The 14,540-nt window shown below is 47.5% G+C and overlaps 1 protein-coding gene across 1 annotated transcript in view; it reads left to right on the top strand.

Moving 5' to 3' along the window:
* C5 (complement C5) overlaps window positions 1-1,056 on the top strand; it is a 74,962-nt gene extending 73,906 nt beyond the window's left edge. The window contains exon 41 of the mRNA XM_006191801.3: window positions 514-1,056. Within this exon, the coding sequence (XP_006191863.2) occupies window positions 514-652 (139 nt within the window). The 3' untranslated portion in view covers window positions 653-1,056. The remainder of the gene's footprint in view (window positions 1-513) is intronic.
* The last annotated feature ends 13,484 nt before the right edge of the window (window positions 1,057-14,540 follow it).

Raw genomic sequence — 14,540 nt, 5'->3', positions numbered from 1 at the left:
AGGTCCAATTTATTCTTAAACACACCACATGTTTCTTATGTGCCTAGCTGTTAACCAGCAAGCCACTAGGAGCATAAATGAAATAAGGTAAGTTTAATACCTCAGGGTAGCTGAGGACTCGCTTGAGGGTAAATCAATTCAGTGCCTCAGTCTGAAGATGAATCGGGGGTGCTCATCGACTCCCCCATACCACATCTGTTCCCTCAGTGAGTTCTCAGGCTGTCCTCTTTATCAGGAGGACCGTGCTTAAATACACATTTCATTATCTGTCTTTGAAAAATGGACTTTGAAACGGATGCTGTTACTGCCTTTAACCATGGGAGCCCCAAGCAGCTTCACGGTGCTCAGGGTTTTGTGGACCTTCCTAGGGGGAGGCCGGTCCAGAAGAGCGTGGCCGACAGCCTGACCCCTGGGCACCTGAGCAGCCAGAGCACAACTGAACCCAGCTCTTCTCTATTTGTGGCCTTCATCACAAATGCTTTTTTTTTTTTTTTTTGCGTGATTCCTTGGCAGGTACATCCACCCTTTAGATTCCTCGACCTGGATTGAATATTGGCCTACAGGCACCGGGTGTCCATCATGCCAAGCATTTTTAGCGAATCTAGATGAGTTTACTGAAGACATCTTTTTAAATGGCTGTGAAATCGCCTGAAGAAGGTCAGCTGCACACAGTTTTCACTGTGGGCTCCTGTTGTTGAAGTTTCTTCCTTTTTTTTTTTTTTCTTTTTTTCCACATTCACAGCTGGTCTTATTCGGAAAGCTCATTCTACTTAGAATTATGGATACTTGCTTTTATTAGCGAACAATTTTAAGAGCAGTAACTTTCTGAAATAACATGTCCTTGGGGGGCATGGAGACAGACACTCATTCCAAGGTTATCAGACACCAGGAGCAATAAATTGGAACCCTCCTAAAATCTACCACTCAGGAATGTTTGCTGGGGACGAAAGAATAGCCCCATTGAAATGTAGTATCTTACAAAAACATGGCCTTTGCTTGAAAGAAAATACCAAGGAACAGAAAACTCATCATTAAAGCCTGACTTTGCTTTCAAAATGTGTGGAAAAGCATGTTATTTTATGCTAGGTCAGCTTAAACTACACAAAGACAGGCAAGTTGAGAGAGGTGGAGAAAGGCAGCCCTGGAGACCTGAGAAGGCCTCACCTCAGAGCCCTCGGCAACCTGAGAAGGTAGGAGGCTTTGTCGTTGCCCCCTCCCCTCCTGTTGCCCTCTCCTTACCCCCATGGGGACCTCTCTACTCCCTTCCCGTCCTCCCAGCACATACCCATTTCCCCAGGAACTTGCTCTTTTGCCAATAATTGCTCTGCTGGAGGGCAGGCCCCAGTGCAGCAACCTGGTGCAGAGAAACTGAGTGGGAATTGGGGGACTTTTGTTCTAGCTCTAACCAGGGCTCTGAGCCTCCGTCTGGGGTTTATAAAAGAGGATTTCTAACAGGAGGTTCATTTTTGAGTGACATTTTGCAGCACTTTAGATCTTATGAAAGAGTTCTCACATAAATTCCCATTTAATGTCTCCAGAATCCCACGAGGTACAGGAATTGTTATTATCCCCATTTTATGGATGAGGACATCGAGGCTCAGAAAAGTGAAGCAATTTTCCTAGCCTCATAAGGGGCAGAGTGGGAGACCAAACCCCAATTGTGATCTCTCTTAACGATATAAATACCTCCCTGTTCCACCTTACGGCACCATCACAGTGCTTGTGGGGTTAAATTTCCTAAGACCAAGGCAGGATGCAGTTGAAGTTTCTCAGATATAGTTTAATAGGCCCCACTGAAATATCACAAACTCTGGAGGAAATGGCAGCAGTGACTGAAATGCAATCCTTTTTTGAAAAATCTGCACTTTACCAGTTAGGTGAAACTACACAAGGCCTTGCAGTGTGCCTCGTAAGTTAAACTAAGATTTTCCACTTCCAGGAACTAAGGATTTATTTTTGTTAATGTCAAAACTCACGTTGTAGGCACTCCCTTGGCAAAAACAACCGATGTGTCCAATATGCCCAAAATCTCTGCCAGTGAGGGGTGAGGGGCCCCTCCAGAGCGGGCCTGAAGTGCCTCCCGTCACCTTACTGATGGCAGCGGGGCAGGACCACTGCAGCACCCCCAAGGCCCCAGGGTCTCTGAGCCACTGGGTTGCTTTCTGCTTGAGCTGTGTTTCAAACAGGTCAGCCACAGCGGCCTAATTAACCCACAATACAGCTGAGCTTCCAAACCTCAAAGCAGGCCTTTGTGAGTTAGCCTGGCTGCCTTGAGAAATCCACCAGCATCTCTTCAGCCAACTCCTATGTACTTAAACATACTTCCCTAGTGAGGCTTTCATGACCCTCTGCACAGCTGGGGCCCCTCCTCCACCCTGCACTTCTCTTCCAAGGCACTTGCAATTACTGACTTAATCATGTATAGTTGTTTGTCGGGCATGCAGCTTCCTGGCTCCACTGTAAGCTCCACGCGGGCACGGTCTGCGTCCTTTCTCTTCACCACTATCTCCCGTGCCTGGCACTACACCGGACATGTGCTAGGGACTCAAGTGTTTGTGGTTTCCCCATGAGTGTGGGGCGTCATAGGACCTGAGTTCTAGTGTGACTCTGCCCCGGCAGGGATTTGGGGCAAGCCCCTTCATCTTTCTGATGGCCTGTGAAACAAGGGAGTTGAACACTCAAACGACTTTTATCTAGAGCTCCAGGAAGATGGTTTGTAATCTTATGTTGTGAAACAGAAAACAAAACGACACAGGCGTGTAAGCATCCAAATGCTGGGTATGTATTTCTTCCTATAAGTGTAAAGGGAGCTCAGAGAAGTGAGTGTGTGTGTTGGAGGAGCTTCCAGAGTCTTCCCGGAGAAGGACGGGCAGGATTGGGGTAGGTAGAGAGGGGCAGGAGGGTCTTTCTGGTTGAAGGAAAAAGCTTAAGGCAGGTTTCCACTGGGGGTAAGCAAGATGATTTTAGGTGGTACAGATGAACATTGTTCAGTTTAATAGATACATGCTTGTTTTAACATGTACTAGAAAAAATATACAACTAGCCCACCAAAGCCATGAAGTAAAATTTTCTTTGAAAATATATGTATTTGTCAAAACGTCTATCCAAGGAAAAGTTTTTAATAAAATAAAAGTATAGGTTGTTCTTAGGGCAAAAACCATGAAGTTGGCATGTACACACTTGAAGTTTAGGAAACCTTGTCTTGAGAAAATATGTGGAATTGACAATCAGCCAAACCCGAGGCAGGCAGCCTGACTCCTTATTTCTCAGTGAGGGATTCTAAGCCAGAGTCATGCTCAGTTATACTTTCCAGCCCCTGTGAAGCTAATTTATTCAGCAACATCCAACAAATATGTACTGGCCATCGTAGTCCAGGCCCGATTCTAGGAGCTTGGTCCCTAGATCCTTGTCCTTGTGGAACTTAGATTCCAGCTGCAGGAGACATGCAGTAAATAATAAAGTCAAAAATTAGGGGATCAACCTTGAATGCTAGAAGGTGACAAAAGCTATGGGGAAAAGAAAAGGCAGAGCAGAGTAAGGGAGATTGAGGGTGATCGAGAGACGGGTTGCACCTCACTAGGGCGGCCAGATCAGGGAGGACTTCAGTGAGAAGTGAGATGAGCAAAGATTTGAAGGTAGTGAAAGAGTGGGCCATGTGGAGTGTTCCAGGCAGGGCGAGCACATCGGGCCCAAGCTGAAAACAAGAGCACACCTGGTATGTTCCAAGAGGAACAGAGAGGGTGGTATAGCAGGTGCAGAGTGAGCAGAGGGGAAGCAGGTGGAAACAGGGTCAGGGAGGTCACAGGGACAAGATTATGCAGGTCATGTATGGGGTGTTGGTTTTATTCAGAGGGAAAGGGGAACCACTGCAAGGTTTGGAGCAGAGGAATGACATGGTCTGTCTCACCTTTTAAAAGGATTACACTAACAGTTGTGCTGAAAATGAGGCAAGAGTAGAAATGGACCAGTTAGGAGGCTGCTGCAGTAACTCAGGCAAAAGCTGGTGGTAATTAAACAAAATCGATGTATTGACTCTGCAATAGAGAGAACGAACATCATGGCAACCAGGGAGATTCTCAGTCAAAGGATGTTAGAAAGAACTTGTTATAGGATTTGGGCTTGTGATGGATTTTTGGGGGAAGGTTCCCAGTGGGCTTTGCTCTGGATTGGTTGCTTTCAGGAAGCAGGGGTAATCCTATGATTGACTCTCATCTAACTGGGAGGAAAAGAAGGAGCAGTCACATTAGCCAGGAAAGGGGGATATTTGGTCATTTTTGTGGGTTGGATTATGTTCTTGTTTTATTTTCTGCTCAAACATGATTATGGAGAAGGTTTTTTGGGGTTTGTTTTGTTTTGTTTTGTTTTGTTTTGTTTTTGTCTTGATCCGTTTTGCTTGATATCAATGTTCTGTGACATCAGACACGGAGAACACCACGGCCTGGCTCTGAGCACCAGGCCAGCTCCAAGGGACACCAAGGCCCAGCTCCCAGTCCAGCTCCCAGCTGACAAGGGCTGCTCTTCCCTTTCACAGGCCCTTCCTCCTCGAAAATGTGTGCATACAACGCACAAATTTGCACTACTATTTCAGAGGCCCCACTTGAAAGTCTGTGCATAGACCTCATGGCTGAAAACCTCTGTCTTAGAGCTGGGCATTTAGCAGCCAGATCTGGGAGGTTTTTAGAGACACGAAGCAGCTCTGGATCATGTTTCTGTGGGTTTTCCCAACTCCTGAAAACAGATCGATTCGGCGTGTTTAATGTGATGTGAGAAATTTGTCACCAGGGCCACGATCTTTGACTGGGACGTTAAAACATCCCTGTATGCCTCTGAATCAGAAAGAAAGGAAGAAAGAAAGTGAGGAGGAGGAAAGGAAAAAGTGAAGGAGAGGAGGTGGAGTGTGGGAGGAGAGGGAAGGGAAAGAGGGAGGGAGGGACGGACAGGGGTTTTGTTTTAAGATGAGATCTCCATTTCTGTGAACCTTCTGGATTCTTCTCAGCTGGCAGGGTCCCCACCCTGACAGACATGTTGGCAGAAATGTATCTGTTCCTTGGAACACAGTGTCCACTCCTTCACTGTTTCCATCATGATAATCAGATATGTGTATATTATGTACACCATCATGAATTATATAATTCCAAAATGTCCAAGCCAGGAAAGACCTAGAGCTTACCTCATCCAATTCCTCCATTTTCACCTGGGAAAATGGGCCCAGCAGAGTGGCTTCTGATGGTCACAGCGCAGCTCAGTGCAAGGACTGGGGCAGAAGCCCAAGGCCTCTGACTCTTAGTGTTTCTTCCACCACCCAGATGAATGGAGGTTACAGAGAAATCCATTTGGGCTCCTTGCAAAGAAGCATTTCTGATAGCCTGAGCTGTTCAGAGATAGACTGTCTGTCCGGGAGGGACCAAGTTCCCCATCACTCCCACCTTCCAGGAATGTTGCAGGAGCATCAAGGGAGGAGGTTGGCACCGATGTGCCCAGTGTCCCTGCAGCTCTGAGAAGCCATTAGAAGAAGGAAAACATCTGCTTTCCTTTCTTAAGCCTCCATTTTCACATCTGGAAATAATTCCAACTTCAGAGGATTTCTGTGAGACCTAAGTGAGATAATACAGACCATGCATGTAAAGCGATGAGCACGGGGCCTGGATGATAAATTGAACTTGCTGTTGTTAATAACACAGCCCTGGCACACGATAAGGGATGAACTCAACAAATTTCTTGCCTGGCATCATGCTGATTGCATTCCATGGATTATCCTGTCGACATCTCACACCCATCCCGTGATGACTGTCATCACCCTCACTTTCAGGAAGGAAGCAGCTGAGGCTCCGAGAGGCTAGGCAACTTGCCCTAGGTCTCATACCTTCATGAGTGGTAGGGCCACAAACCAAATGTGCATCTTTGGGGATCTGGGAGTCATGCTTCTAACCTCTGAGCTGATGGCCTTCTCACACATGGGAAGGGTTGTAACTTTGCCATTGTGTAATCCTGGCAATGTCTCTGCCTCCCTGGGCTTCAGCGATGAGTGTGTTCATTAGATGCTCTGACCTGTCGCCTGTGCTAGGACCACAGGTGAGGCCGATGAGGGCTCTGGATACCGGGGTAGTGGGGACACCAGTGTTGGTACAGAAAAATTAAGGAAGAGGGCATCAGAAATACACTTGATAGATTTTCAAAATGTGTCCTGAAATCATCTTTCACATGGTTACATCAAATCTATAGAACTCTGAGTCAACTGGTCCTCCTCCCTCCCCTCAAAGGACCCTAATTTGCCAGTAGAGTTGATTTTTTTTGCCTTGTGAGCCTCCTACAAGAGTCATAAAATACTGAAGTTAAAGATCCCCTAGAGGTCATCCAATCAAACTCTCCCTGCTTCACAGATGAGGAAACAGGCCAGGGAGGAGCAGGGACTCACCAAGGGGCCCATAGGGGAATCAGGCCTGGAACCTGAGCCTCAGGTGTCTCTTCCCTGCATTGGTGCCTGGGGTCTCCTCCCACCGGCTGCGCCTTAAGGGCGGGTGGGCAGAGCCAGAGCCCAGGGGTGGTGTCCAGGGCTAACATTGCTAGCAGGTGAGATGAGAGAAATCAGAATTGTCCTGGAAAGAGGGGGATTTTGCTTGGCTGGAGCTGTGTGTCTGTGTCTGTGTGTGTGTAAAACACAGACACAGAGAGAGGAGTCGTTACCATGGCAAAATGACAAGGTGAACAAGTAAGACCTGCCCTGGTTAGGGACTTTGGGAAAGTTCCTGAAGCTCTCACTTTGCCCCTCTATCAAGTGAGAGCAGGATGAGCAGCCTTGATGAGCTGTAAGGAGTAGAAATGATACCCATGTGCCCGCTCAGGGAGCACAGTCTGCGGTAGCCCGTGGCAGCCAGCTGGCTGCGATCTCTCACTCCCACAGCTCTCTGTGCCTCGGTTCTCTCTTTTGGAAATGAGGTTGTAATTTCTCCCAACCAAATGCACAGGGTTGTTACAGGATGAAATTAGATCAAACAAGTGAAAGAACTTTTAAGCTGTAGAATTTTGAACATATATGGAAATGGCATTAATAATCAAAAGCATCTTTGTGCTGAGATACCACAGGCAGAGTCTGCCTAGTGTGCTCTTATGAGATTGGGAAAGGGTCCACAGTCTTAAAAAACAATCTCCCCCAGTGCCTCAAATTTCCCTATTAGAGCTTCATTCCTTTGATCCTGTACGCTGACAGTCTTAGAGCAGAGCTTTGCAAAAAATGCTGGAATGCACATTCTCAGGCCCCCCTCAGGCCTGCTGAATCAGAAACTCTAGAAGTGGAGCACTGGTATCTATATTTTAAAAAGATTGCCAGGAAAATAGGCACATTAAAATTTAAGAAGTATTGTTTTAGAGCTTGTGGAAACTCAGATTCTATTCTGTAGGTCTGGGGTGACCAGAGATTCTGCATCTCCCAGGTGATGCCTACCATGCTGGTTCTTGGACCTAACAAGGTTCTAGATTGTTCTATAAAGTCAGGGATTCTCTTGTGAAGGGAAGCAACCCTTTAACAGCCAGTACTTTAGTTGAGAGTCATTGTGCACAGGGCTTTTCAGGGTTGCAGAAAAGACTGAGGGATGCAGGGAACTAGAGAAACACAAGGCAGCAAATGGAAAGAAGTCTTAGGGAAAAAAGAGGAGGGGGGAGTTGCTAAAAGGAAACTAGACTCTCGTCACGGAATGTGGCCAGGGCAGGTCTGAGCATCAATTAATCCTTTTACTCACCAAGTACCAGCTATGTGTTAGGCACTGTGTTATGTTTTTTATGTTCATGAGCTCAATTAATCCACAAAACAACCCCAGGAGGTTGGTACAGGGGAATAAACTGAAGAACGAGAGATTGAGTGACTTGCCCAAGTCACTCAGCCAGGAGGTGGTGGAGCCAGGATTTAAAACTCAGGCAGCCTCACTCATTAGCACTAGACTATCTCACCTCACACTTGGTCTCTGCCCTCGGGAAGCTTACAGCCCCGTGAGGAACACGGGTGAGGACTGAAGATGGCCCACACTTGCATGATGCCTGTCGTGGGATGATGCCACATTCCCAGCACCTTATATTCAGCTGCTATTTTGGTTCTCATAGCAGTTCCACGAGACGGGGGCAGGGCAGTGCTGGCTGTGTGGGCAACGGCAGAAAGCAGGTTCCTCTGTTCCTGTTGGCTTATGTACAGAGGTACTCGTATCACCCAGTGTGCCGTGTCCTGAGCAGAAAGCTCTAGTCCAGAAATAGCCTTGCAAAGGGGCCTCCAGAACTGTGTCCAAGACCCACTTTGTGTCCCCAGCTTCCACCCCTTCACTGCTTCCCAACCCCGCCTCCAGGATGGGTCTCGCGGGGCTGAAGGGCAGAGGTGCCTCACCCTTCTGCCCACCTTGGCTCCTGTAGCCAGACCCAAGTTCATGCAGCACGCCTGCGTGTGCTGCCCAGGCAGGTCTGTGAGGCCTGGCTGCTGCCCCTGCAGACAGGCTCTGGGTCAGTTGGTTCATCACCGCTGCTGCTGCTGCTGCAAGCCCTGACCCATCAGAGGCAGCAGCTCTGACTCTCCCCCCACTTCCAGCACATGCTCTCCCTCCGCCCCTCCCTCCCTCCCTTCCCCACATACCAGAAATCACTACCTCAGAACTTGGGATTCCAAAGATTGCCTAATGGGAGGGAGGGTATAGCTCAAGTGATAGAGTGCATGCTTAGCATGCATGAGGTCCTGGTTTCAATCCCCAGTATCTCCTCTAAAAATAAATAAACCTAATTACTACAAAAAAAGATTGCTTAACAAATGAAAACTGACCCAACATCTTTGCAAACCTATTTGACAATACATTTCAAGAGCCAAAATATGTCTCTATTCCTTGATCCATTAATACTCCTCCTGTTAGATTATTTATATAAACTAAATTCCAAAAAGCAGGGGGAAAAATTTGTACACAAAGCTCTTCTGTGCAGGATTAATTATTTATTCAATAAATATTTATTGAGTTCCTCTTGTGCGCCAGACACAGTTCTAGATAGTGTAATCAAGATAAACAAGATCCCTGCTCTCCTAGGGATTATGGGGAGAAAGACAATAAATGTCGACATAAATGAGAAAAAGAATCTATTGACTAAATTCTCTGCAGGGAATTAAAATAAAGGTCTGCGGTTGAGAATAACTGGGTGAATGCTCTTGATTGGGCAGCCAGGGAAGGTCTCTCAGATGTCACTAAGTAAGATGCTATTTAAGCTGAGATTCTTAGGCAAGAAGGGGCAGCTCTACGAAGGCCCAGAGGAGAGCATTCCAGAAGGGAAGCTAGTGGTCCAGGAAACTGCAAACAGGTTGACATAGCTGGATGGAAGAAAGCAAGTGATGGGAAATAAGGTGGGAGGAGTGGGAAGGGCCAGATCAATAGGATTTTGTAAGCACGGGTGAGATGTTTGGATCTGATTCAGTAGAGAGGACTAAGCAAGGCGGGTGAGACCACATTATAGACAAGAAAGGAGCAGGAAGACGAGTTGAGAGCCATGGCAGCTGTCCTGGCCAGAGGGCATAGCAGCTTGGACCAAAATGGTAGACATGCAGATGAAGAGACATGGATGGATTCTGGATATTTTTGGAGGTTGGGTTGAAAGAGTTTGCTGAAGGAATTGGGATGGGTGGTGAAGGCAGAGGAATCAAGGATTAGTCATGGACTCTTGGCTTGAGCTGCTACGGGTGCCATTTATACAACTGGGGAAAGCAGGAGAAGATGCAAATTTAGGGAAATAAGGAAGGAGGATGTTATGGGTTGAACTGTGTTCCTCCCACAAAAATATGTTGAAATCCTACTTCCTAGAACCTCAGAATGTGGCCTTGTTTGGAAATAGGGTTGTTGCAGGTGTAATTAAGCAAGATAAGATGAGGTCATACTGGAGTAGGGTGGGCCCTTGCTCCAGTGTGACTGGTGTCCTTAGAAGAAGAGGGAAATTTGGACACAGAAACAGAGACACACAGAAAGAACACACACACTCGAGGGAAGCCAGCCTCATGAAGATGAGCAGAGATGGGAGTGACACGTCTGCAAGCGAAGGAACACCAAGAACTGGCAGCTGCCATCAGAAGCTAGGAGCAAGGCGTGGACACGGTTCTCCCTCAGAGCCCTCAGAAGGAACCAGTCCTGCTGACACCCTGCTTTCAGACTTCTAATCTCTGGAACTGTGGAAGAATAAATGTCTGTTGTTTTGAGCCACCCAGTGCATGGTAATTTGTGATGGCAGCCCCCAGGAAACCAATGCAGATGAGAATAAAGGTTTCTGCGGGGAGCTGGTGATGTTTGAGAAGGCTTTTAGACATCCACGTGGACATGGCAAGTAGCAGTTGATGTATGAATCTAGAATTATGGTCCATAAAGTAATGTACTATTCGAGTACTTCACGTGGTGTATTAAACATGACACATAAAGTAACGGCCTAAACAAGGGAGAAATAATTACATCAGTGGTGGCACACGCATCGCACGAAATGTTACGCTGCCTCTAAATAAAATCACTGTAGAGAGGAGGTAGGGACCTGCGAAATGCTGATGATAATGTTTGCCGTGCGAAGGCAGTGGTTACCATTATGTAATAACTGTCTGTGGACGAGAGGCAGGTGTCACACTATCTGGGTTCAAGTCGTGGCTCCAGCTCTTCTGAGTGGTCTGGGATAAGAGGCACGTCACTGTCTCCTGCGGGTTTTGTCTGTTCAGTACAAGAGCAGCACCAGGGTGATGGGCACAAGGCTGAGTTGCAACATGCTGAGTTGGCCGAGTAAAGAGGCAATCACAGGAGAAGAAGAACTAAGCAAAGAAGACTTCCTGGAAGAGCTGACCTTTGCAAAATAAATGCACAGCCTGGGGCAGAGTGCTTACTACAGCCCTGGCCTGTGGCAGCCTCAAGGGGTAGACTCAGTAAAACCTCCGACAAGTTGCTGTCTGTGAACACAACTGTGCTGGAGCTCCTACCACACGCCGAGTGTTCTGATTGCTTTTCCGTGTCCCTCCTCCATCCCACCATGAGCTTCTGGAGGACAAGGGTCAGATCTTGTTCTTCTCTGTATCCTTAAGCAGATCTGGCACAGGGGAGATAGAAATTAAAGTCTATTTCATTTAACAGAACAACAGAATCAGAATTTAATTGTCACGCAGGAACTAGCAGTAAAGGCACGTAGACACTGAGTCCCTCGACCTGTGGACATGAGGCTCCTTTAGATCCCCACAAGGCAGGGATTCTGAAGCCTGAAGCACAGCTGAGTGTTCAGGTGATGGTTAAATGGCTTTATCTGAGGGGAGCACGGGGACTTAGTTGCTTTGGAAGAAGTGATCAAAGTAAACACCACCAATTAGAAAAATATAATGGAAGAAGACAGCCCATTTTACAATAGTAAATATAATCAATACATTGAGTAAATAAGACTTAAAGTATGTAATCATAAATCAACTTTATTTTGCCTCCCAACCCCCTCTGAGAATTTATTTGGAGGAAAGGGAGAGAAGCCCTTTTTCTGCCCTTGAATGAACACTCAAGCATTCTATAACTTAGCTGATCACTCTTGGAAATAAAAATTCCTGTGATCACTTTAGTCACCAAACTCTTATTTATAAATCAGTCTCATACAAAAGTAAAATCCAAATCTGATCTAAAGTTCAATCTTTTCTCCCAGTCAGGGCTTGCTGCAGGTGGGACCCCTATCGCTGGGAACTGGGGGAGAGGTGGGATGGATGGCTGCTTCTCTTTCCCCAGACTGCCCTCCCCCGTTTGCCAACTCTGACCTCTGACCTCTTCAGGGCTAAGGGGTTGGTAGTGAGGAGAGGAGGACAAAGGAGAGCTCTTAGTTGACAGCACTATTGTAAGATGGCTTTAAAGCTGACTCTTATGTGGGCACATCCATGGAATTTTCAGACACTCCCCCCAAACGCTGATGTCCTCTCACCCTTACACAGGCATCACACTGCCTTGTATCCCACTGGCCACCCCTCCTGCAGCCCTAGGAATCCAGTGGTACCATCAGTTTGTCCCCCTGTTGAATAGACCTAAGAGGCCTTCACATTAGTTCTTCCAGTGCATGGTCCATTTCTAGTCCTTGGGAAAGGCATCCTTTACACAAACCAACTTGGGGAATTCAGGCTGGTCTGAGCAATGCCACCTCTCCCTTGTCTTAATGGTCTAAAATGACACCCATCACTCATCCCTTCCATTTCTCTGGTGGCTGTCAGATGCCAGTCCACTGTATCTCTCCATCTCAAACCACAGTAGACCTGCACCAAGTTCTCTAAGTAGACTCCATGAAGTTCCTTTCTCTTGGCCTGGGAAGGGGGAAGCACAGGAGCTCTCTCCAACACTTTTGATCTCCATTCAACCCTAATCTTCTAATGCCATAGCAGAAGGTCTCAGGGACCTTTCTAGAGCACCACTCTGCTAGGTGGTATAAAGGGTGTGGACACAGGCAGATACACACTTTACACGTGCACACATCCATGCCCATATAGGGGGATCAGAGATGAATTCAATACTATTTCTCAGTGGTCTCAGGCTGTTAGGGGGACTAGCACCTACATCCATTAGCTAAGGCAGGATGGTTCCTATTGGGCACAGTGGAGAAGGCAAATTCTGAGCTGGGTCTCGAAGAATGACTAAGATCTGGATAAGCTGAAATGAAGTCCTTTCAGAGAAGGGTCATAATGGGAGCAAAGGCTCAGCATGAGACTAGAGGGAAGTGTGTACCAAGACCCCTGGGTGGCTTACTGCAATGAGACAAGTAGAAGATAAGGCCACGCCAGACCAAAGATGAACAAGGTCAGGGGCTTGGATGTTTTCCTGAAGGAAGTGAGAAGTTTTGAAGATTTGGAAAGGGCAGCAAGATGGAGGGTTGGGGAGGGTAGTGACTAATTCTCGGTGAAATGTGTTCTTCATTTCCTTGAGTCATTAACCAGGGCCCCATTAAGAAGAAAAACAAAACAAAAACCTTCCAGGACCTGCTTTCTTTTCCAGGAAAACCCTTGCCCTTTGGAACATCTCATGAATTCAGTTTATAAAGACATCCAATCTTGTTTTTACTGTTAGTTAAGGGGCCTTGGCACAGCTGCCAGTCCCAGGACCCTCCTCCAAACTCCGCTTCAAGCCTGATGGGGCTGTTCAACCCATCTCCCAATGCTGCCCTCTGGAAGAGGCTGAGGAGAGGGGTTTCTTTTTATGAGCAGCAGGGTCAGGGAAACCTTGTCTCGATGAGCCCAGCCACCAAAGCTCCACCGTGAGCCCACTCGGAAAAAATCCAGGAGGCTGCAAAGCCCAAAAACAGCAGGTTTGGACTCAGTCCCAGTTATCCCCCTTCTTTTCTGATCTTGAGACGTCATTCAGCCTCTGTATCTTAATCTGTAAAGTGGAAACAAACCTACCTCACAAGGTTGCTGTGAAGATTAAATGAGAATTTGTCAGCCTAACTAGCACATAGCAGATGCTCAATAAATATCCCCCCTCCTCGTTCCCCCAACATCTCTGTGTCTCAGTTTCCTCACCTACTTAATGTGGTAGGAATTCAAGGATAAAGTTGAATCTGACGAAGTTCCCAAACCTCTGCCATCTGCCCCACACAGAGGCCCTGGGGAGAGCAAAGGGCATTTCCCTGCCGTGTCTGAGCTCTGGAAGCTATTTCTTCTTTTATTGTTTTCAACAATCAAAAAAAAAAAATCACAGAACCACTTAGTAGTAGCGCGCATTGGCCCACACTTGGAGTGAGCCCATACCCCGCAACCTCTCCCCCGTACCACTGCCTGACTCGGTTTCTCCATCTGTAAAGCAGCTGTGTCTGGGACGGACGCCCCTCTCCCCTCTCTGCAACTGCCCACGAGGTTGGGAGGACGGTGCCCAGCAGAGGGCGCTGTGCGTGCAAGCTCCCAGCCAAGGCCCCTGGGGAAGGCACTGGGCCAAGGAAAATTCTAGTGGAAAAAACGAAGAAAGGATTCCAGGTTTATGAGTCCCAGACTTTGAAAAACAAAACTGCTGAGTTGTCTCCTGAGTTAGGGAAAAAGAACACCACAAGCCTCAAGATTTCCAGGAAACGATTTGTGAAGGCTTTGGGCAAGGCTGGCAGGAGGACTTGGGGAGGTCTGGCTTGGGATGCTGCGGGAGGTGGGAGGTGGGAGTGGGCCCGCGCCTCTGGGATCGTGAGTGTTAGGGTGTTCTTGGGCAGTTCTTGGGGAGGAGTTATGTGACAGTGAGGGTTTACGTGTGCCTGCCTCTGTAAGTGTGTTTGTGTGCCTGTGAGCAAGCCCACAAGAATTTATTGAGCACCATCTGTATTCCACTGGGCAGTGCTAGGCGATGGCGATGCAACAGCAAATAAAACACAGACCCTGAACCCCCAGGGCTGAGTTAACTGAGAGATGCCGAGTAGCAGGCATTTCAGTTCAGGGTGCAGGCTTCGGGAGGCGACTGTGGGGCAAACACTGGCTTTGTGGCCAGGCAGCCATGGAGTCCAGCCACTTACCAGCTACACGACCTTGGAGATCCTCAACTGTCTCCTTAGCTGGAAAGTAAAAACAGTAA

The sequence above is a fragment of the Camelus ferus genome, chromosome 4, assembly GCF_009834535.1.
Source record: "Camelus ferus isolate YT-003-E chromosome 4, BCGSAC_Cfer_1.0, whole genome shotgun sequence".
Taxonomy (NCBI): domain Eukaryota; kingdom Metazoa; phylum Chordata; class Mammalia; order Artiodactyla; family Camelidae; genus Camelus; species Camelus ferus.
This window is presented reverse-complemented; position numbering and strand designations above follow the sequence as displayed.